Source organism: Triticum dicoccoides, chromosome 7B, assembly GCF_002162155.2.
Source record: "Triticum dicoccoides isolate Atlit2015 ecotype Zavitan chromosome 7B, WEW_v2.0, whole genome shotgun sequence".
NCBI lineage: Eukaryota > Viridiplantae > Streptophyta > Magnoliopsida > Poales > Poaceae > Triticum > Triticum dicoccoides.
Window position 1 is genome coordinate 144,420,986 of NC_041393.1, and position 22,372 is coordinate 144,443,357.

General features: G+C 43.1%; 2 protein-coding genes across 2 annotated transcripts; one reads left to right on the forward strand and one right to left on the reverse strand.

The window, feature by feature from the left end:
• The first annotated feature begins 8,961 nt into the window (after positions 1–8,961).
• Positions 8,962–13,280, forward strand: LOC119337421. The gene is made up of 8 exons (XM_037609548.1): positions 8,962–9,338; positions 9,992–10,066; positions 10,164–10,607; positions 10,824–11,358; positions 11,440–11,643; positions 11,726–11,919; positions 12,003–12,532; positions 12,946–13,280. Exons 4-7 carry the CDS (start codon positions 11,181–11,183, stop codon positions 12,525–12,527), a joined length of 1,101 nt encoding a protein of 366 aa, XP_037465445.1. The 5' UTR covers positions 8,962–9,338; positions 9,992–10,066; positions 10,164–10,607; positions 10,824–11,180; the 3' UTR covers positions 12,528–12,532; positions 12,946–13,280.
• Positions 13,281–13,748: 468 nt separating this feature from the next.
• On the reverse strand, positions 13,749–15,212 carry LOC119338493 (aspartyl protease family protein At5g10770-like). The gene is made up of 3 exons (XM_037610820.1): positions 15,056–15,212; positions 14,745–14,980; positions 13,749–14,612 (listed from the first exon to the last, which is right to left on the reverse strand). Exons 1-3 carry the CDS (start codon positions 15,210–15,212, stop codon positions 13,749–13,751), a joined length of 1,257 nt encoding a protein of 418 aa, XP_037466717.1.
• Between the last annotated feature and the right edge of the window lie 7,160 nt (positions 15,213–22,372).

The window sequence follows — 22,372 nt, forward strand, 5'->3', positions numbered from 1 at the left end:
AGACTCTCTAACATTTAAAAATTTCAGATCTTGGTATTTTATTCAAATATCAAGCAAAACAAAAAAAAAATGACGCTCCAAGAAAAACACATATCATGTGGTGAATAAAAATATAGCTCCAAGTAAAGTTACCGATGAACGAAGACAAAAGAGGGGATGCCATCCGGGGCATCCCCAAGCTTAGGATCTTGATTGTCCTTGAATATTAACTTGGGGTGCCTCGGGCATCCCCAACCTTAGGCTCTTGCCACTCCTTATTCCATAGTTCATCGAATCTTTACCCAAAACTTGAAAACTTCACAACACAAAACTCAACAGGAAACTTCTAAGCTCCGTTAGTATAAGAAAATAAATCACCACTTATGTACTATTGTGAACTCATTCTAAATTCATATTGGTGTAATATCTACTATATTCCAACTTCTCTATGATTCGTACCCTCCGATACTACTCATAGATTCATCAAAATAAGCAAACAACACATAAAAAAGAGAATCTGTCAAAAACAGAACAGTCTGTAGTAATCTGTATCATTCGAATACTTCTGTAACTCCAAAAATTCTGAAATAAATTGGAGGACGTGAGTAATTTGCCTATAGATCTTCTGCAAAAATAATCAACCTAAAATCACTCTCCAGTAAAAAATGGCAGCTAATCTCGTGAGCGCAAAGTTTCTGGTTTTTACAGCAAGATCGCAAAGACTTCACCCAAGTCTTCCCAAAGGTTCTACTTGTCACAAACACTAAATAAAACATAAAACCACATCTAAATAGAAGCTAGATGAATTATTTATTACTAAACAGGAGCAAAAGGCAAAGAACGAAAATAAAATTGGGTTGCCTCCCAACAAGCGCTAACGTTTAACGCCCCTAGCTAGGCATGATGATTTCAATGATGCTCACATAAAAGATAAGAATTGAAACATAGAGAGAGCATCATGAAACACATGGCAAGCACATTTAAGTTTAACCACTTCCTATGCATAGGGATTTTGTGAGCAAACAACTTATGGGAACAATAATCAACTAGCATAGGAAGGCAAAACAAGCATAACTTTAAAACTTTTAACACATAGAGAGGAAACTTGATATTATTGCAATTCCTACAAGCATATGTTCCTCCCTCATAATAATTTTCAGTAGCATCATGAATGAATTCAACCATATAACCAGCACATAAAGCATTCTTTTCATGATCTACATGCATAGAAATTTTATTACTCTCCACATAAGCAAATTTGTTCTCATAAATAGTAGTGGGAGCAAACTCAACAAAATAACAATCATGTGAAGCATAATCCAATTCAAAATTAAAAACATAATGACAAGTTTCATGGTTATATTTATTATTTATAGCATACATGTCATCACAATAATCATCATAAATAGGAGGCATGTTATCATCATAATATATTTTCTCATCAAAACTTGGGGGACAAAAAATATCATCTTCATCAAACATAGCATCCCCAAGCTTGTGGCTTTGCATATCATTAGCATCATGAATATTCATAGAATTCATACTAACAACATTGCAATCATGCTCATCATACAAAGATTTAGTGCCAAACATTCTTATGCATTCTTCTTCTAGCACTTGAGCACAATTTTCCTTTCCATCATTTTCACGAAAGATATTAAAAAGATGAAGCATATGAGGCAACCTTAATTCCATTTTTTGTAGTTTTCTTTTATAAACTAAACTAGTGATAAAACAAGAAACAAAAAGATTCGATTGCAAGATCTAAAGATATACCTTCAAGTACTCACCTCCCCGGCAACGGTGCCAGAAATTGCTTGATGTCTACTACGCAACCTTCTCCTTGTAGACGTTGTTGGGCCTCCAAGTGCAGAGGTTTGTAGCACAGTAGCAAATTTCCCTCAAGTGGATGACCTAAGGTTTATCAATCCGTGGGAGGCGTAGGATGAAGATGGTCTCTCTCAAACAACCCTGCAACCAAATAACAAAGAGTCTCTTGTGTCCCCAACACATCCAATACAATGGTAAATTGTATAGGTGCACTAGTTCGGCGAAGAGATGGTGATACAAGTGCAATATGGATGGTAGATATAGGTTTTTGTAATCTGAAAATATAAAAACAGCAAGGTAACTAATGATAAAAGTGAGCAAAAATGATATTGCAATGCATTGAAACAAGGCCTAGGGTTCATGCTTTCACTAGTGCAAGTTCTCTCAACAATAATAACATAACTGGATCATATAACTATCCCTCAACATGCAACAAAGAGTCACTCCAAAGTCACTAACAGCAGAGAACAAACAAAGAGATTATTGTAGGGTATGAAACCACCTCAAAGTTATCCTTTCTGATCGATCTATTCAAGAGTCCGTAGTAAAATAACACGAAGCTATTCTTTCCGTTCGATCTATCATAGAGTTCATACTAGAATAACACCTTAAGGCACAAATCAACCAAAACCCTAATGTCACCTAGATACTCCAATGTCACCTCAAGTATCCATGGGTATGATTATACGATATGCATCACACAATATCAAATTCATCTATTCAACCAACTCAAAGAACTTCAAAGAGTGCCCCAAAGTTTCTACCGGAGAGTCAAGACAAAAACGTGTGCCAACCCCTATGCATAAGTTCACAAGGTCACTGAACCCGCAAGTTGATCACCAAAACATACATCAATTAGATCACGTGATATCCCATTGTCACCACAGATAAGCACATGCAAGACATACATCAAGTGTTCACAAATCCTTAAAGACTCAATCCGATAAGATAACTTCAAAGGGAAAACTCAATCCATTACAAGAGAGTAGAGGGGGAGAAACACATAAGATCCAACTATAATAGCAAAGCTCGCGATACATCAAGATCGTGCCAAATCAAGAACATGAGAGAGAGAGAGAGATCAAACACATAGCTACTGGTACATACCCTTATCCCCAAGGGTGAACTGCTCCCTCCTGGTCATGGAGAGCGCTGGGATGATGAAGATGGCCACCGGAGAGGGATCCCCCCTCCAACAGGGTGTCGAAACAGGGTCCCGATTGGTTTTTGGTGGCTATAGGGGCTTGTGGCGGCGGAACTCCTGATCTAGGTTATTTTCTGGAGGTTTCTATATTTATAGGAATTTTTGGCGTAGGTCTCACGTCAGGGGGGTCTCCCAGCCGTCCACGAGATAGGGGGCACGCCCAGGGGGTACGGCGCGCCCCCCACCCTCGTGGGCAGCCCGGGACTCTTCTGGCCCAACTCTTTTACTCCGGGGGCTTCTTTTCATCCATAAAAAGCATCAAAAATTGGCACGTCAATTGGACTCCGTTTGGTATTCTTTTTAGTAAAACTCAAAAACAAGGAAAAAACAGAAACTGGCACTGGGCTCTAGGTTAATAGATTAGTCCCAAAAATCATATAAAATAGCATATAAATGCATATAAAACATCCAAGATTGATAATATAATAGCATGGAACAATCAAAAATTATAGATACGTTGGAGACGTATCACTCATCCATTGGATGGACAGTCTCGCAAAGCTGCCTCCCATTCCACCAATGACGACTTTGCAACTCAAGATTCTACCGCTAAAGCTTGAAAGCAAAATCCTCAAGCCACTGCTCCGCGTGTGATGACTGATCGTGAACTTCTCCTCAGTCTTCATCGGAAAGTTGATCGAAATCACAAGTGGCTCAAGTGTCAGTTTGGCACAATTCTTCAGAACATGACTGTCATGCAAAACACTGTGAAGAAGAACCACTACTACTTGCATGAAGTTTTTGATCGCACTTGGGCCATATTGTCTCACCTCTATGGTGATGAAGCTCTCAAGGAGATGGGCTTCTAATAGGACTTTGACTGGTCTCAGCCACCTTTGAAGAAATTCAATAAGGTCAAAGTTCCTCAGCTAGTCGCCAGTTCATATTTTTCATCGCGTAAGACAGATGAAGCTAAAGACTTGAACAACACTGCGGTAGCCCTACCTCAACGGACGACCGCAACAACATTGGCGCTCCTCCATTAACATCACGATGATATTCTTTAGGGGCGTTAGTCCTTATTTTTCGTCCCTTTTGGTCATTCGATGACAATGGCGGAGAAATTTGAGTTAGTCTTCAAGCGGGTCTTATATTTGGGCGTTTATTCGTTAAGTTACAACTCTTGCTCTTCTGAGGTGTTTGCTTTGATGAGTTGTAAACTTAAGTCCTATTGTGCTCTGACTCTTTTGAACTGCTTTTCTGCATGTTTATTTCCTCAAGTACGTTAATGCACGCATGATGAATTCGTCAGAGTCCATATTTCATCATGCATTTCAAATTCTTCATATTATATGTTAAATGCGTGTATGAATTACAAGATATATGGGGAGATCTCCATGATTTTACTCTAAAATATGCATTTTCTATTCAAAGCAAATTCCTCAAATATGCACATCTTCAGGGGGAGTTCTTTTATATCTTGCAATCAAATTCCTTAATATCAGTATTTACACTTCATATGTTTATCCCCGTTGAAAACAGAATCGATTTGTCATCAATCACCAAAAAGGGGGAGATTGTTAGTGCATCTAGTGCCCCTTAGTGATTTTGGTGTATTGAAGACTTATAGGTTAAGGGACTAATGTGTTTGTGAGTGTACACTGATTCTATAAGTCTATGAGGAGTTTGATATTTACGATGAAAGTCGACCCCTAAAAATGAATATCTTCAGTTGAAGACTTTGGTTTTCTTGAAGACTTTGAAAGTGAGGAAATTGGAGTGACCTTGAAGACTTCGATATTGATGCGAGGATTATGTAGCGTGAAGACTTTTGTTTTCATAGTTTCATTTTCTCTTTCTTAAGTCATAGGAAACACCGTACTGTTAAAGGGGTTCGAGGTAAAACTAAGGAAAGACTTTCCAAGTGATGCTCATCTCAAAATCCTACACCTACCCAATCCTTTCGAGTGAAGCCATTGGAAATCTCATACAGTTCAGTCAATTTCTTCAGTGATAGAGACTAAGATCTTCTGGTCTTTGAAGAATTTGTTCTGACTGAGGAGTTAGGAATTCGCTAGTGCGGATTGCCTACAAGTGAGGAACACGATAGCCCTGAGGAATTTGAGAGCTCAAATTTCCGACTGTTGCTGTGCTATGCACCAGCTGTCCCAAAATATCTTATCCACCTGACGGTCATATCATTGAAGGGCGTTTATGTCTTATCATGTCGGGCTGCTCCCTAGGCTATAAATAGCCCCCCTACAACCACTAGTTGGTTGGCTGCTCCGAGAGAAACTGGCACTTGTCGTTGAGAGCATCCCATCCTCCGAGGACTTTGAGCAAAATCATCAAGTGAGGAAAAATCCAAACCTAAACACCTACAAACCCAAAGTGCTCGAGCATCACTAAAGAGATTGTTCCTATATGGAACCGATGCTTGTTACCTTTGAGGACTGTGCATCCTTCAAACGATTAGGCGTCATGGTCTAGAGCATCCAAGATGAATTGTGGATCGCCGATTGACCGAGTCTGTGAAGGTTTGGAAGTCACCTGAAGACTTACCACGAGTGATTGGGCGAGGTCTGTGTGATCTTAGCTCAAGAAGAATACGGTGAGGACTGTGTGTCCTTAGGTTTAAATACCTAGCCGCTCCAACCAGACATACGACTGTCACAACAGTTGGAACTGGTCTACCAAATCATCGTCTTCACCAAGCTACTGGTTCTATTTCCTCAACCCTTTCATTTCCTCATTCAAGTGTTGATGAACTTGATCATTACTGTTTGAAGATTTTGACTGAGGACTTTCTCAATTTCTTCAATCCAAATTCTTCAGTCACTTTGTCTTTAGCCTGCTTATCCTGTTTTCACGCTACTTGTGCTCTGTGTATGTTTCATTTCATCATGATGACTATGCTACTGCTTTGTTATGCATGCACCTGAGTCTCTTCACCGCAGTGTCGTAGCCAATGGTGATGCGGTACTCTGATGCGCCCGGAAGTGCCGCGAGCAGTGTGATATGGATATGATGTGTGGAGATTGAACAACCATGTGTGGGCTTTTTGCTACCTCATCTATTACAGAAAAGAGAAGACGGAAGAGCTACTAACCCAGGGATGGCAACCATTTGTAGTTACAAAAAGTTGTACCTCATGATTTACTAGAATTTTCTTGTGAGGTGGTATGGGTGAGTCCTGGATGATGAGGTGGATAAGATGCATGTCAACAGAAATAGGATAATGAGGTTTTGAGTGAGCATGAATTATTTAGGTAGTATTACAGATGAAGCATAACATTATAGTCCATATTAGACTTTTTACTTGGGCAATAACTCTAGTGGACATAAAAGGTAGTTGGTAATGGACCAAGGAGAACGGGAGACATGATAATAGTGCGAGAAGGCAATCGGTGAGGCAGCTCTTGGTTTAATGGGTTCGCCTGTAGCTTTTTTTTAGAAACACCAGTAATTTTATTCATACTAATAAAAATTACAGTACACTGATTTGGACCTAAGGTCCAAGAAAATACAAAATAACCCCTATGGCTAAGAGTTACAGTGATATCTCTTGAAAACACTTTCTTCGTGGTATCGATCTCTGCTCGGAGAAATACTCCAAAGACTTCGGTAAACAGGCTACAATTGAACTGGAGCAATGATGTTATCACTCTTTCACCCACACGAACATTAATAATAATGGTTTTTGAAAGCGCCTTGAGTCGCCCATCTAAAAAGATGGGAAACCATGATCGATGAATGTATTTCGGCCGAGGATGAACCCCTATAAGTGCAGGACGTTGAATTACTATATCTTCACCATGATGTCGATGAAAGATTTCACCTATCAGACCAACAAAAAAGCTTGATGCAACATAAACTCATCAGATTCGAATAATCGGATATGTGAGGACAGAAAACTCTCTAACATCATGGCACCGCCATAAGAGCGAGAGGAAACTTATTCTCACAAAACTATGATGATCACTAGACGTTGACGAAGAACATAAAGGTTTTGAAGATCCAAGGTCCCCCCACCTCTCAGTGCCAAGATGGCAGCCAAAGGCGAGGGGACCTAAAATTCTCAGATCGGGTGACGGCGACGGAAGAAAACCCTCGTACACCAAGTCAAATAATTTTGGCCGGTAGCTTTTTCCAAATCTATCGCAAGCCCACAAACAAACGAACGAAAAAATAAAATATGGGTCAAGCCCACATCCTCCGACGTCTAGAAACAGGCTGATGGAGAAAGGAAAACAAGGAGGCTGAAACAATGGTCGTGACAAAGGAATCACACAGCAGAACGATGCGGATGATTCTCGATAAAAAAGCATAATGTTGCGGATCGGGGTTAGGACGAGATTTACAACAAAGAACGGATCAAATAAGGATCCCAAGGTCCAAGATTTAAATCTGAGGTAGCTATTTCACATCTGAAATAGCAAACTATAACATTATAGTCCATATTAGACTTTTCACTTGGGCAATAACTCCAGTGGATATAAACCGAAAATATGTAACTCGGTTATGATATAACTAGCAAAAATGGCTGTGCGTTGCGATGGGAGAAAAATAATAATCTGCAATTGCCATGACCACATTTTGCTGCATCACCGAGATACACTATCACTCTCATTTTCATAAAATCGTGAACAATTATAAAAATCATGAGCATTTTTTTAACTTGTGAACATATCTGAAACTGTGAACATTTTTCCAATTAATGAACATTTTTATAGATTTTCGAACATTTTTCTAAAATCATGAACATTTTGCAATTTGCAAATATATTCTAAAATTTTTGAAAATTTTCTAAAATATTTTTCTTGAATAGGCGAACATTTCTAGAATCAACGAACATTTTTTTGAAATTGGTGGAACAATTTTTAAATTGACAAACATTTTTAGAAATAGGCGAACATTTTCAGAATCAAGCGATGGTCATTTTTTAATCAGCAAACATTTTATGTATCAATAAACTATTTGTAAGTCAACAGTTTTTTAATTTTTAGTATATTTTTCAATTCTTGAACATTTTTAATACACAATTTTTTTTATAAAATCATGAACACTTTTTTATTTCCCAAACATTTGTTTTAAAAATTACGATTATTATGTGAATATGCGAACATTTTAGAAATCCAAAAACATTTATGAATTACGAAAAAATATTTCGAAATTTCTTTTTAAAATTTTTGGAACTTTTTTGAAGTCTCAAATTATTTAAAGTAGAAAAAACAAAGAAAAAAAAGGAAAACAAAAAAGATATAACGAAATTTAAAAAACCTTCTGCCTAGACATAGGCCGGCCCAAACAGGCGCGGTGGGAGGCGCGTAGTGTCTTATCCCAGCGTGCAGAGAGCTGTATAGAAGGTTTCTAGTGCATGGACCGTCCCAAGCGGAGATTCCTCTGTGTGAAACTTTTTTTTAATCACTTATAGGTTGCATTAGTGCGCAATATTTTGTAAATTGGGGGCAATTTCGGTGACATACCGCCAGAAGCAATAGCCCATTTATCTTTACCTACTAATAAAGCACGCATTGGTTCACCGTCGTGGACTTTTTACGAAAAAGTACTTATGTTTTTTCCTTATTGAACACGCAGTCCCTAATTTAGTCGATCCGGAATGTTCGTTTCTTAAAAAAACTGGCCATCACGCGGAGCGCCGCTGCTCCATGGAGTTTCATAAATAAAAAGGTCAGCGAGGTGGTCTTCGAGAGGAGCCTGCCGCACAAAGCAGCTTGTGGGACAGCGGTGGCGAGCGAGGCAGCAGCAGCAGGACGAGGCTGCAACGGCTGAGCGAGGCAGGGAAAAACGGCAGCAAAGGGGATTGGACATGGAGCTCGGGCAGGGCTTGGTGTAGAACGGGAGGTTTGAGTTGGAGAAGAACAGCAGGAGCGGAGCTCGGCCAGCGTTTTGATTTTCGGCCGAAAAAACTAAATTTCGGCCGAATTTCGGCCATCTCGCCTGGGCCCGGTATATGGGCCTTTCGTCCGAATTATTTGGCCCAGTTTGAATTTATTTGCCCGGCCCAGCTTCTAGGGCCTTCATGTTACGCTTCTGCTCATATAAAAGCACGAACGCAAATGTCCCAACCCTAGAATCGCTGTTTTTCCTCTCGCTCCTCCTGTGGGCGGCGCCGCCGCTGCGCACAGAACACATCCTCGCCAGCGTAGCTTCTCCGGCGTCCGGCCAACGCGCTCACTAGCCTCCCGCCTTCCTCCACATCTCCTCGCCTCCACCCCATCCAGTTCGTGCCATTCGCTGCTCCAAGACAATGGCATGGCGCTCGGCGGCTGCGGTAACGAAGCTGATGGTGCACGAGCCAACCATGGAGGCAGTAGCACGGGGCAGCGACAGCAGCATGGAGGGCGTCCTCTTGTTTGGGAAGGTACAAGCTTTCTTGATGCGTATACATCTCAATCAAGTACGTAGATGCAGTTTCAGTTTCAGTACGTAGATGCAGTTTCAGTACTTGTGCTTCTTTAGATGAATGAGAGGCTGCAATATCATACAGGGGTAAGAAAAACTCACTCTTGATGATTTGAACAGAGTAGTGGCATCATTAATCTGAAATACACATGCATCTTGTAGTCACCAAGGATTCTGACAATGTTTTGACTTGGTATATAATCTGAAACGTACATGCATTTGGTAGTCAGAAAGGTTACCCACGATCTGGTAATAGAAAAGTGGTTACAACCAGTGGCTTGTGCACAAAATTAAAGCTTTTATTATCACATCCAACCACTGGCTTGTATATTTGCAGAAGCATCCCATGTTTGAATCGATCATTTATTTAGATCTACAACGCGTCCAATATAAACTTCAGTTGTGTTTGTGTATTTAACTAAGTAGTTGTTGACCACTGATTAATTTCAATGTCCAGCGGTACTAGAGCATCAGCTTGTATATAAATTATTTATTCCTTAGTATCTGTTTTTGTTCCTCATTCATATCAGGACACCCTAGTAAGAAAGGTTTGCTTTCTTAGCTGTCTACTCTTTATAACTGACCGTCGTTCTTTTGTCATGTGATTTTCAGGTAATGGAACTGCAAATAGGAGTGGCAGCGGCGACCAGGATGCAAATGGAAGTGGTTCCCAAAGACCTTGGAAAGGTATTACTATGCTTTGCTTGGTCACACGATGCTATTGGAACCATGATCTTTATTTGCTAGGTTCAATTAAACTGATGTTTGTAACCTTGCAATGCAGGACTTAAAGACAATAACTTATATGATCCTTGGAACCATGCATGGCCGTATTATGGGGGTTTTGATTGCACGTACTGCAGCCTAAAGCACAAAGGTGGAGGTGCAACCCGTGTCGCGGAGCACCTTGGTGGTATTGTAGGTAATGTGAGGAGCTGTCCCAATGTGCCAAGAAATGTGAGAGATGCAATGAGAGAGTGCCGGGATGAATCAAGGAGGAAGAAAAGAGACAAACAAAATAGCAGGCTGAGAATTGAAAGAAATATTATGGAAGGGTTGTATAAAAAAGGAGGGGTGGTTAACGTACCAGATGATGATGAAGAAGAAATTCAGATGAATATTAGAGAAGCATTGCGTGACCAGAATGTCTCTCGCAGAATTGAAAGGAGAATTGGATCTGTCCTACAATTGTCTTATGTTCTTAAAATATTTGCTTTGTTCTAATTAGGTATGTACATATGTTATTACAATATTGTTCTTGAATACTTGGATCTGTCCTATAGTTGTTTTATGTTCTCAATGCCTCGTTCTCATTAGGTATATATGCATTTTACGTATGTTATTACAATATTGTTCTTGAATACTTGGATCTGTCCTATAGTTGTTTTATGTTCTTAATGGCTTGTTCTCATTAGGTATATATGCATTTTATGTAATTTTGCAGACTTTATCTATAGAGAGATTGAAAAGGTTGTCGAAGAGATAGGGCATGAGCATATAGTTCAAATAGTAACCGATAATGGATCCAATTATAAGAAAGCTTGCAAAACCCTTATAGAAGAACCAAAATACTCTCATATTGTTTGGCAACCGTGTGCGGCCCATACCGTCAATCTTATGCTAAAAGATATAGCAAAATTTCCTGAGGTTGATGTGATAGTCAAGAGTGCCAAAGGATTGGAAGGAGTGTCAGTGGAGGTATGAGCCTGGGTATGTGTTTGCTGAAGAGTGTTTGTCTAGTAATGTTTGGTGGAACGCACTAGAGTGGGTATTGAGTTCATTGAGGCCACTTTATACGGCCATGAGGTATGCTGATACACAAAAACAATGCACACTTTCTGGCTTCAAAAAAAGCATGATGCTTGCTATACAAAGGATGGAAGCCCATCTTGGCCCTACATCAAGGTTGTACCTTTCGTTCATGCGCAAGGTGGGCAAGAGGATAGATGCAATGGAAGAAGATACATTTATGGTTGCAGGTAGTGATAAATGATTCGGCCTTCGCAATTTATGTTTTCTTTTTTCTGTTCTTTAACTCATGTGGCTCTATTGTTTTTCAGCTGCTGTCCTTGACCCATATACACATTACAAGCTGAACCTTTGCAACCACACAGATTATGCCACTTCACTAACAGATGCGATAGCGAAGATATTAGACCCAGTGAGTGCTCTTTCAGCCATTGATGAAGTGAGCAAGTTCAGGGAGTGCCAAGGGAGGTTTGGGACCAGATTGGCAGAAGAAGCTGTGGCGAGAATGGGGCCAAGTAAGTTATGGTGTTTTAGTTCTAGAATTTCCATTTCCTTTTGGTTTGCATTCCTGAAAATTTCATTGGTGTTATCTTGCAGCCCAATGGTGGTTTCAGTTTGGAGGGGATGTTCCTGCATTGCAGAAATGTGCAATGAGAATTTGCTCACAATGTGTCTCCTCTAGTGGGTGTGAGAGAAATTGGAGCGCTTTTGCTTTGGTGCACACAAAGCAAAGAAGTCGTCTTCTATATGACAAGCTCCACAAGCTAGTTTCTGTACGCTACAACTTAAAGGTATAAACCATCACTTTTACTTTCTACTTTGTGTTGTCCTTGCATGTCATATAATTTACTTGTTTACTATTCAAACCTTGAAGATACGTGCTGAAGAAGATCAAGAGAAAGAGAGAGATATAGATAAAGAAATTGATCCAAGTGCATTGCTAATGGATACCACAATGTTTGATGAAACAAACCCAATAATGGAGTGGCTGAATGAGGATGTAGAGGATCCGATTGTGGATGGAGCTGATGCAGCTAGTGCTGTTTTTGAGCAAATAAGGCGCCTCAACTCAAGCAGGAAGGCGTCTTATGTTGGTTCAAAGGGTAATAACAAGAAAAGAAAGAGGAATGATGATGATGAGAATGAGTTTCTTGAAACTGAGAGTGAGGATGATGAAGAAGAGAATGAATATGTTGATAATGACATCGAGGATGATGATGGGGTGAGTGAGGATGATGAGGATGGTGAACAAGATCAGCTAGAGACACAAATGCAACTTGAAGAAGAGACACAAGTACAAGTTCAAAAGGAGGCACCAACAAGCACTGGCCATTTGGAGACTAGATCTGGACGACTTATTAGGAAGAAGACCAAGAACGTCAACAGCCTCTACTCGTAAATTTGGTAAGTCTCTTCTTTTTGGTGTTTCTGATTCAGGTTTGTTACTTAGAAAAATCTAGCTTGATGTATATGTTCAAAGCGGCTGATCTTTAAATAGCTTGATGTATATTGCTTTCTTTAAGTAGGTTGATCTTTAATTGTTCTCGTGCTCTAATGTTTATGCTCACTGTGTATGATTAGTACTGCTGTTCTAATTGCTCACCTAGTAGTGTTGCTGTAATTGATACTTATCTTCTTGTATTGTTGCTATAATTGCTACTTATCACATACCAGTGATGTTCTAGTTGCTACCAATCACTTAGTAGTGTTGTTCTAATTGCTACTTAACACGGTATTTTAGTTGCTACTTGGAACTGCTAGTTACTTAGATGTATGCACTCTGTATCATGACCCTTCCTCTGTTTTCTCCAAACCAGAAATGGCACGTGAGCAAAGGATATCAAGAAGCTTTTGGATGTTGGGAAGCTTGGAGCTGATGCTTCAAATAAGCTGATGGTTGTCTTTTGGAGATGTTTCTATGTTTAATGCTTTAAAGTCTTTTGGCTGTACTGGACTATTTAAACTTTGAATTATGCTGTGATGGTTGAACTGATGCTGGACGGTTAAGGGTTTATGTCAGAGGCAACTTTATAACTAATGTGTGCCTGTTATGTTGGACTGTTAAGGGTTATGTTGGAGGCAATTTTATAACTAATGTGTGTCTGTTATGTTGGATTGTTAACTGTTATGTTGGAGGCAACATTATAGCTAACGTGTGCCTGTTATGTTGGGCAGATTCAATTTTCTTAATCCCTAGAGCTTATTTGCTAAAGTTTATAAGATCTCTCCTGATGGTTGTTGTGCTGATATGTTTTGCTCTATTTTATTTAAAGTTTTGTTCAAATTTCGGCCGAATTTCGGCCAAATTTCGGTTAAATTTTGGCCAATTTTTCAAATTTTGATTTTGCAATTTCGTCCGAGATTTTGCCGAATTTTTTGAAATTCCCGAAATTCGGCCATTTCGGCCAAGGACGAAAAAAAACACAAACCGAAAAGGTAAAAAATTATAGTCCATATTATTATGGACTTTTCACTTGATAATAAGCCCGGACGACATAAACCGAATAACATGGCCGCTGGACAATCTTAAGCCACGAAGAACTGACCCTTTATTACCCACATTCGCAAACGTTTAAGATACCAACATGCGATGCGTGTGTAATGCACCCATGATGATCAGTTATAAGCAACTCTTGGGGACGAACCCGACCTTGCCTCCTCGCAGGTCGTAAACCACCTCCGTCGTCGCCTGAGCCAAGGAGCCGATAACCGTGATGTCCCGTGCGTGCGCCGGCACCGGCGCGTACGCGAGGCACCCCACGGAGAAGATGTTACCGCGGTCCTTGAAGTACATCGTCTGCTGGACGCCGGGCTCCAGGCCCGCACCGCCCTCGAAGGTGAGCTTGACCGCCGGCACCCCGACGCTGCTCTGGCCGGTGAAATTGTAGCACGTGTCGAGCTCGCCGTACGGCGGCGCCACAGGGTACTGCCCCATCCACCCCCTGAACTGATCGCGGAGGGCCGCGTAGACCTCCGGCTGCAGGTAGGTGAACGTCGTGTGCAGCTCCATCAGCGCGTCGCCGGCGAGTGCCGGAGGCGGAACCGGGATGTCCTGCCCGGCGACGCTCACGCCGACGAGCCGGAGGAAGTACAGGTTCGGGTGGGAGGCTTTGCTCTTTAGGGTGGCGTAGCTCACTATGTTCGGGCGCTTGGCGCCGAAAGAGAGGAAGCCCGCCGAGTAGGGGAAGGCCGAGGGCAGGCAGTAGGAGAAGGCGACCGTGTCCGGCGACAGAACGACCCGCGACGCCAGCGAGTGGGGGTCCCGGCTGAGGTCGAGGACTCCCGACGAGCGGCCCTCCGTGCTGGCGCCGCGCATCTCCACGCAGACGAACCTGAAGTCGTCCACGGCGACCGACCGCGAGACCGTGAGTGTGTCGGTGACGAAGGTGGCGTTGAGCACGACGGCGCCCTTCTTTGTCAGGGTTGCCGTGCAGCTGGGTCCGGAGCAGTCGCTCAGCGGGCAGTTTCTCGAGCCACACGGGATCTGGGCGAGGGAAGACGACCGGGACGGGTCGAAGAGGTGCTTCTTGCCGCACCGCCCCCCGGTGCATGGCTCGCACCGGAGGAGCGTGGCTCCCACGGTGGCCGTGTCGAATCCCACGGTGAGTCTCTGCACCGGGGTGCCGTAGCCGACGGTGACGTGGTACTCTGATGCGCCCGGAAGAGACTGGAGTGGGGTTCCGGTCGAGGGGATCGTCACCCCGGACTTTTTATAGTCGCCTGAATCGCCGAAGAGGGCGCGCAGGCGGAGGGCGTCGCCGATCGAGGGCATGCTTTGGCCCGAACGGGCACCGGCGCCAGAAGCAGGAGCGCACGGGCTAAGCCGATGCATTACCGGCAGCCATCCTCCATCTCCTGAAAAATGACCACAAGTTCATTAGCATGAGAGGTATTGGCTCTGAATTAAATTGATGCAAGACACTTCACCAGAAGGGACGGGCGAGCAGGTCGACGGACTCCTCGGATCGGATGAGAGGACAACAAAGTGCTTTCCACCATTGGAGTAGCTGGTGTGGTAAGAGCTGCCAAGGTGAGCAGCAGCAAGAATCAGACAGAAAAGCAGAGAGGGAATGGCGGAAGCCATTGCTTGTTGTGCTATGTAATGGTGGTGCAGTTGCATGGTACCTCGTAGGAACCTGCCCTATATATAGCCGTGACATCCAGCTAGGTTGCCAGCGTTTGAAACTGTCATCTCTCCTCCTACGACGCCCGACGACGGGGATCAGTCTTTTGTCGTGTGTTCTCCTATGACGATCGGCCCAAAGCCAGGTACATACAAGCGCTAATGCCTGCGGAAATGGATAGGGATTTACGCCCATCCTTCCAACATGGGAGGAGAATTAATTATGCACAGCTAGCTACTAGCCGGAAGAATCAGCGACCAAGTTATCCATATCAATAGCTTCATTGCTAGCTGTTAGAGCATCTTCAACAGGCGCGCTATCTTAGCCGTGCGCTGGAAAAAGCTGTTTTTTCTGTGCACGCGGAGTCGAAACGGGCGCTCCAGTAGCCACGCAATAATCACGCGCGCGGTATAATGGGTTCAGCGCGCGGAGGAAAATGGCATCGCGCGCTGCTTATTTCGTGCAACGACGACTCGCGCGTGACTTCACCAACCGCCAGACCTCCAGGCGCTGTTTTAGGATGAGCATCGAGTTGTTCAAACACATTGCAGAGAAACTGGCGAGCCATGATCGGTTTTTTCAGTAGAGGAGGAATGCCGCCGGAGAACTCGGGCATAGTACCTTTCAAAAGGTGACAGCCGCTTTGCGTACGTTGGCATACGGTATTCCGGCGGGTCTAGTTGATGATCACTAGGCCATAGATGAGAGTCAAGCCATCATGTGTGTCAAGCACTTCGTAGTCAGAATTATGCAAGTGTTTGGTCTGGAATATTAGAGAGCTTCCGATGCTGAAGACACTGCAAGGCTTTTGGAGATGAACAAAGCACGCAGGTTTCCAGGTATGCTTGGCTCAATAGATTGCATGCATTGGAGTTGAAAAAACTGTCTTAAGGCATGATATGGACAATTCCACGGCCAGAAAAAGGGTTCCTCTATAATCCTTGAAGCAGTGGCCGATTAGGAGACTTGAATTTGGCATGTGTTTTTTTTGAATGCCTGGATCTTTGAATGACATCAACGTCCTTAATCGATCACCACTCATGTATAAGATTGCAAATGGTGAAACTACACCGGTGGAGTTTGTAGCAAATGACCATACATATAACTATGGCTACTATTTTACGGATGACATCTACCCAAAGTGGCAAACATTTGTGAAGCCATTGAAAAAAAGGAAGGTAAGAAAAATCTTGATTTCCACAATGCTCAGGTGGCGGCTAGGAAAGATGTGGAGAGCGCTTTCAGGATTTTGCAAGCCTAATTTGCTATTGTGAGAAAACCGGCTAGATTTTGGGATCAAAAAATCATTTGGTACATCATGAACGCTTATGTGATCATGCATAACATGATCATCTGGAATGAGTGTGGGCAAGATATAGACTATTCTCAGTATGAGTTATTGGGACGTCTCGTGCGAGTGCGGAGGAGGGCTGCGAGGGTGGCCCGATTTATTGCCTCCTATAATTCCATTCGACGTGCCGAAACGCATGATGATCTTCCGTAGAATCTAATCGAGGAGTGGTGGGCATGGAATGGGCGACAAAACTAGTTTGTTGTTGTATGTTTGATGTTGTATTGTTGAACTATTTGTTGTATTGGAATATAAACTATTTGTTTGAGTTGTAATAATAATTAAACTATTTATTGTTGATTTTTTTGTGTTTGATCTTTTTGGTTTAGTGAGAAATGTAGTTTGTGCTGGGCGCACTGTAAATTTAGCGCGCCTGCTGGAGCTATAGTAAGTAATGTAAACACTCCTACTCGAATATGTTCCGGAGTGTTAGACTCTGCCCTATTTAACCATGCCCCGAAAAGACTCGATATAGAGGTGAAGGACTGCACCGAGTGAAACACGAATAGTACGCCATAGCTCAAAACAGGCTCGCGTCCCGTACACCAGAGTAACCTGGCTAGCGGGCATGTCAGAAATAAATGTTGTATCTGAAAGTGCGTTATATCGACTAGAGGGGGGGTGAATAGGCGATTTTTATGAATTCTTCACCGAGGAATTTGCTGGTGAGGAAATTCCTAACTGAAGAACTACTAGCAGCGGAATAAGTACTCAGAAGTAAACATAACAGAATACAAGCATAGTCATCATAGCGAGATGAAGACAAACATAGAGTACAGAAAGCATAAACACAGGATAACACAAGAAAGAAGACGGACAGACTAAAAAAATTGAACTGAGGAAATTGAGAAAGTCTTCAGTCAAAGTCTTCAAACAGATATGAACAGGTACACAACAACAGACATGAGGAAATGAAAGAGTTGAGGAAATAGAACCAGGAGGCTTGGTGAAGACAATGATTTGGTAGACCAGTTCCAACTGCTGTCTCAGTTGTACATCTGGTTGGAGCGGCTGAGTATTTAAACTCGAGGACACCCAGTCCCGGACACACAGTCCTCACCGTATTATCCTTGAGCTAAGGTCACACAGACCTTGCCCAATCACTCGTGGTAAGTCTTCAGGTGACTTTTGAACCTTCACAAACGCGGTCACTCGGGGATCCACAATTCCTCTTGGATGCTCTAGACCTTGACGCCTAACCGTCTGGAAGAAGCACAATCTTCAAAGGTAACAAGCATCGGATCCACGCAGGATCAATATCTTCAGTGATGCTTAATCACTTTGGGTTTGTAGGTGTTGGGTTTTGGGTTTTCCTCACTTGATGATTTTCGCTCAAAGTCCTCGGAGGTTGAGATGCTCTCAATTGACAAGTGTTAGTTTCTCTCGGAGCAGCCAACCAGCTAGTGGTTGTAGGGGCGGCTACTTATAGCCTCGGGAGCAGCCCGACATGATAAGACATAAATGCCCTTGTCTGATATGACCGTTAGGTGGGTAGATATTTTGGGACAGCTGGCGCATAGCACAGCAACGGTCGGAATTTTGGCTATCAAAGTCCTCAGGGCTATCATGTTCCTCACTATGTAGGCAATTCACACTGGTGAATTCCTAACTCCTCAGTTAGAACAAATTCCTCAGAGACTAGAAGAACTTCGTCTCTCTCACTGAAGAATATGACTGAACTGTATGAGATTTCCAATGGCTTCACTCGAAGGGATTGGTAGGTGTAGGATTTTGAGTTGAGCATCACATGGAAATTTTTCCTTAGTATTTCGTCAACCCCCTTTAACAGTACGGTTTTTCCTATGACTCGAGAAATAGAAAATGAAACTACGAAGACAAAAGTCTTCACGCTTCATATTCCTCGGATGAATACCAAGTCTTCAAGGTCACACCAATTTCTTCACTTTCAAAGTCTTTAGATATCCAAAGTCTTCAGACGAAGAACTTCATTTTTAGGGGTCGACTTTCTCTGTAAATATCAAACTCCTCATAGACTTATAGACTTGTGTACAGTCACAAACGCATCAGTCCCTTAACCTATAAGTCTTCAATACACCAAAATCACTAAGGGGCACTAGATGCACTTACAATCTCCCCCTTTTTGGTGATTGATGACAATATAGGTTAAGTTTTCAACGGGGATAAACATATGAAGTGTAAATACTGATATTGAGGAATTTGATTGCAAGATATAGAAGAACTCCCCCTGAAGATGTGCATAGTAAGGAATTTGCTTTTGAAGCGATGCACACTTAAAGAGTATAATCATGGAGATCTCCCCCTATATCTTGTAATTCATACACGCATTTGATATATAATGTGAAGAATTTGAAATGCATGATGAAACATGGTGACTGATGTAATTCAGCATGCGTGCATTAACATTAATGAGGAATAAGCATGCAGAAGAACACAGCAAAAGTATCAGGTCACCATAGAGTTTAAGATTACAACTCGATCCAGCAAAGTCATCAGAAGAACGAGAGTTGTAACTTAGCAAACAAACGCCCATATAAGATAGACCCGCTTGAAGACTAACTCAAATTTCTCCCTCTTTGTCATCAAATGACCAAAAGGGTTGAAACTGAGGACTAACGCCAAGAATATCAAGAAGATGGAGGAGCGCCAACGTGGTCAGGGTCTTGAGTCGATGTAGGGCCTGCCGCAGTGTCGTCCAAGTCTTCATGCTCGTCTGTGGCGCGTGATGAAGAATATGAGCTAGCCACCAAGGAAGGAACCTTGACCCTCTTGAATTTCTTCGGAGGAGGAGCAGACCAGTCAAAGTCTTCCTTGGAGCCCATTTGTTTCAGATCTTCTTCACCATATAGATGTGACAGAATAGCCCAGGTGCGATCAAACACTTCATGGAGGTAGTAGTGGTTTTTCTTCACTGCATTATGTGTGGAAGTCATGTTGTGAAGAATGGAACCAAACTGACGCTTAACCCATTTGTGGTTGCGATCCACCTTCTGGTGAAGACTTATCAGCAGTTCACGATCAGTCAGCACACAAGGAGTAGTAGCTTGAGGACTTGTCTTGGTAGCATTGGCAGCAGTATCATGAGTGGCAGAGTCATCATTGGTGGAGTAAGATGCAGCTTTGCGGAACTGACCATCCAATGGACGAATGCCTTCATCGATCACGGTTGGTGACTTGCCCTTTTCTTCACCTGAAGAATATGTCCGTTTGAGGACTTCAATCGGAGGCAAGTAGCTGCCATAGTTGAGAGTGTCAGCCTTGTAGTTGAGTGAAGATCTTGTTATGAGGAATCTCATGATCCATGGCGCGTAAGGCTTCAGCTCAAACGAAGAAAGTGCAACATTTGCAAGAGTCCTCATGAAGAAATCATGATAATTGTTAGGGATGCCATGCATGATGTTGAAGAGCATATTCTTCATCATCCCCACAATTTCTTCATCAGAGGAGTCATGACCTTTGATTGGACTGATAGTCTTTGTCAGAATGCGATAGACTGTCCTAGGCACATAGAGTAATTCCTTCACGAGGAATTTGGTCCTTGGAGTTTGTCCTGGCTTCAGCGGCTTCATGAGCACTTGCATGTAGTGATCAGCGAGTTCAGGCTCATCATACAGACAACGAGCACCGTTAAGTGGAGGACTGATTGGCAGGGCACGAAGCAATTCAGTGGCTGGTGCCTTCTAATATGTGTTTTCAGTCATCCAGTCCAACACCCATGAGTTTACGTCAGCAGCATCGCCTGTGATATGCAAAGTTGCGTAAAACTGAAGAATAAGCTCTTCGTTCCAATCAACAATGTCAGAGCAGAAATTTAGCAAGCCAGCGTCATGAATCATGCTGAGGACTTGACAGAAGCACGACATGGATTCCATGTCCACATGAGGAATATGCTCATGATCGAAGACTTTGTCCTTGTTGAAGAGCACCGAGGAATAGAAGTTGGCCTGGCTGGCAGTCCAGAAACGCTTCCTTCTAAGACGAGCATTGTCATAGGGGTTGAAGTCAGTGAAGAACACGTGCTCGCCGAAGAAATCATCAGCCCTGAATTTTTGCTTCTTAGAGAAGGGATCCTTTGGCTTGGGCTGAGGAGTGTCAGTCAGTTGCAGCACCACCTCAGGAATCGCAATCTCAGGTTCCTCAGGCTGAGGAATTCCAGGCTCTTCAGCAGCTTCAGGGTTGCCAATTCTTCATTGACAATTTCTTCAGCACTAGCGGCTGGAATTTCTTCATGAACACTTGGGGTTGCATGAGGTTCTTCAGATCCCATTTGTACTTCAGTGGTAGTAGGGGACTGAGGAATAGCTTGGAGGGGAGTGAACATTGGGGAGTTGGGATGCTGACTGTCCCAAAATTCATCATTGAGGACCGGAGTGATACAGCCAATATCCACATCCTCCTCTTAAATTTCTTCAACACATGCCTCTTCAGCAGTAAACTGAGGCAAAGGTGAGGAAATGATTGGGGTTGAAGAGATCTCATCCACTTCAATTTCTTCGTCCAACTGCTCTAAAGAAGCAGCAGAATGAGGTTCTTCATCAGATTCATCAGGAATCACATAGTCTTCACCAAAAGGAACAAGGTCCTTTGATGGCATTGATGAAACTGGAACGGCATCAATTGGTTTGTCAATTGAACTGATCAGAGTCTTCATCTTCTTTGGAGCTGTAGAATTTGATGAAGCTGATGCCTTCCTTTTCTTCACAGCTGCACGTTCTGTAGCCTTGGTCTTCTTCGCATCTGATGCAGATGGAAGGATTGGAGTTGGTGTAGGCGCAGGAGGTGCAGAGGACATTGGTTCATGTTCCTCAGGCGCAACTGATGCAGTTGCCCTGATTTGTTCACTTTCTTCAGGCGCACCACTAGTGGATGCCCTGGCAATATCTTCAGCGGCTGGAATGGAGTCATCAGCCCTGGCACTCTCATTTTCTTCAGTAGGCTGAGCAGATGCCTCAGCCTGAGTAACTTCAATGTGTGCAAGTGGAGCAGCACTTGAAGTGAATTTCTTTGTCAGATTGACGAAACGTACCTTGGCGCCCTTCCAGTCAGCATAATAGCGATCAAATTCATCGCTCGGTTGCTTGATTTCAGCTTGCAAGGCAAGAAGCTGATCAGGGGTGAGAGTGAGGACATTGTCCTTGAGGTAGCGCTGTTTCTTGTACTACGCTTTCTTCAGACTTCTGCCTTGTTCAAATTTCCATTTCTCTTCTTCAATGAAGGCAGTGAGGACATGGCTTTGACCAGGAGTGAGGTTCATCTCTGGCAAAGGCGTGTTGGGGTCCTTATGTTGGGGAACATAGTAATTTCAAAAAAATTCCTACGTACACGCAAGATCATGGTGATGGCATAGCAACGAGAGGATAGAGTATTGTCCACGTACCCTCGTAGACCGTAAGCGGAAGCGTTATGACAACGCGGTTGATGTAGTCGTACGTCTTCACGATCCGGCCGATCCAAGTACCGAACGTACGGCACCTCTGAGTTCAGCACACGTTCAGCTCGATGACGATCCCCGGACTCCGATCCAGCAAAGTTTCGGGGATGAGTTCCGTCAGCACGACGGCGTGGTGACGATGATGATGCTCTACCGGCACAGGGCTTCGCCTAAACTTGGCGACGATATGACCGAGGTGGAATATGGTGGAGGGGGCACTGCACACGGCTAAGGAACGATCCATAGATCAACTTGTGTGTTCTGGGGTGCCCCCCTGCCCCCGTATATAAAGGAGCAAGGGGGAGGCCGACCGGCCCTTGTGGGCGCGCCAAGGAGGAGGAGTCCTCCTCCTAGTAGGA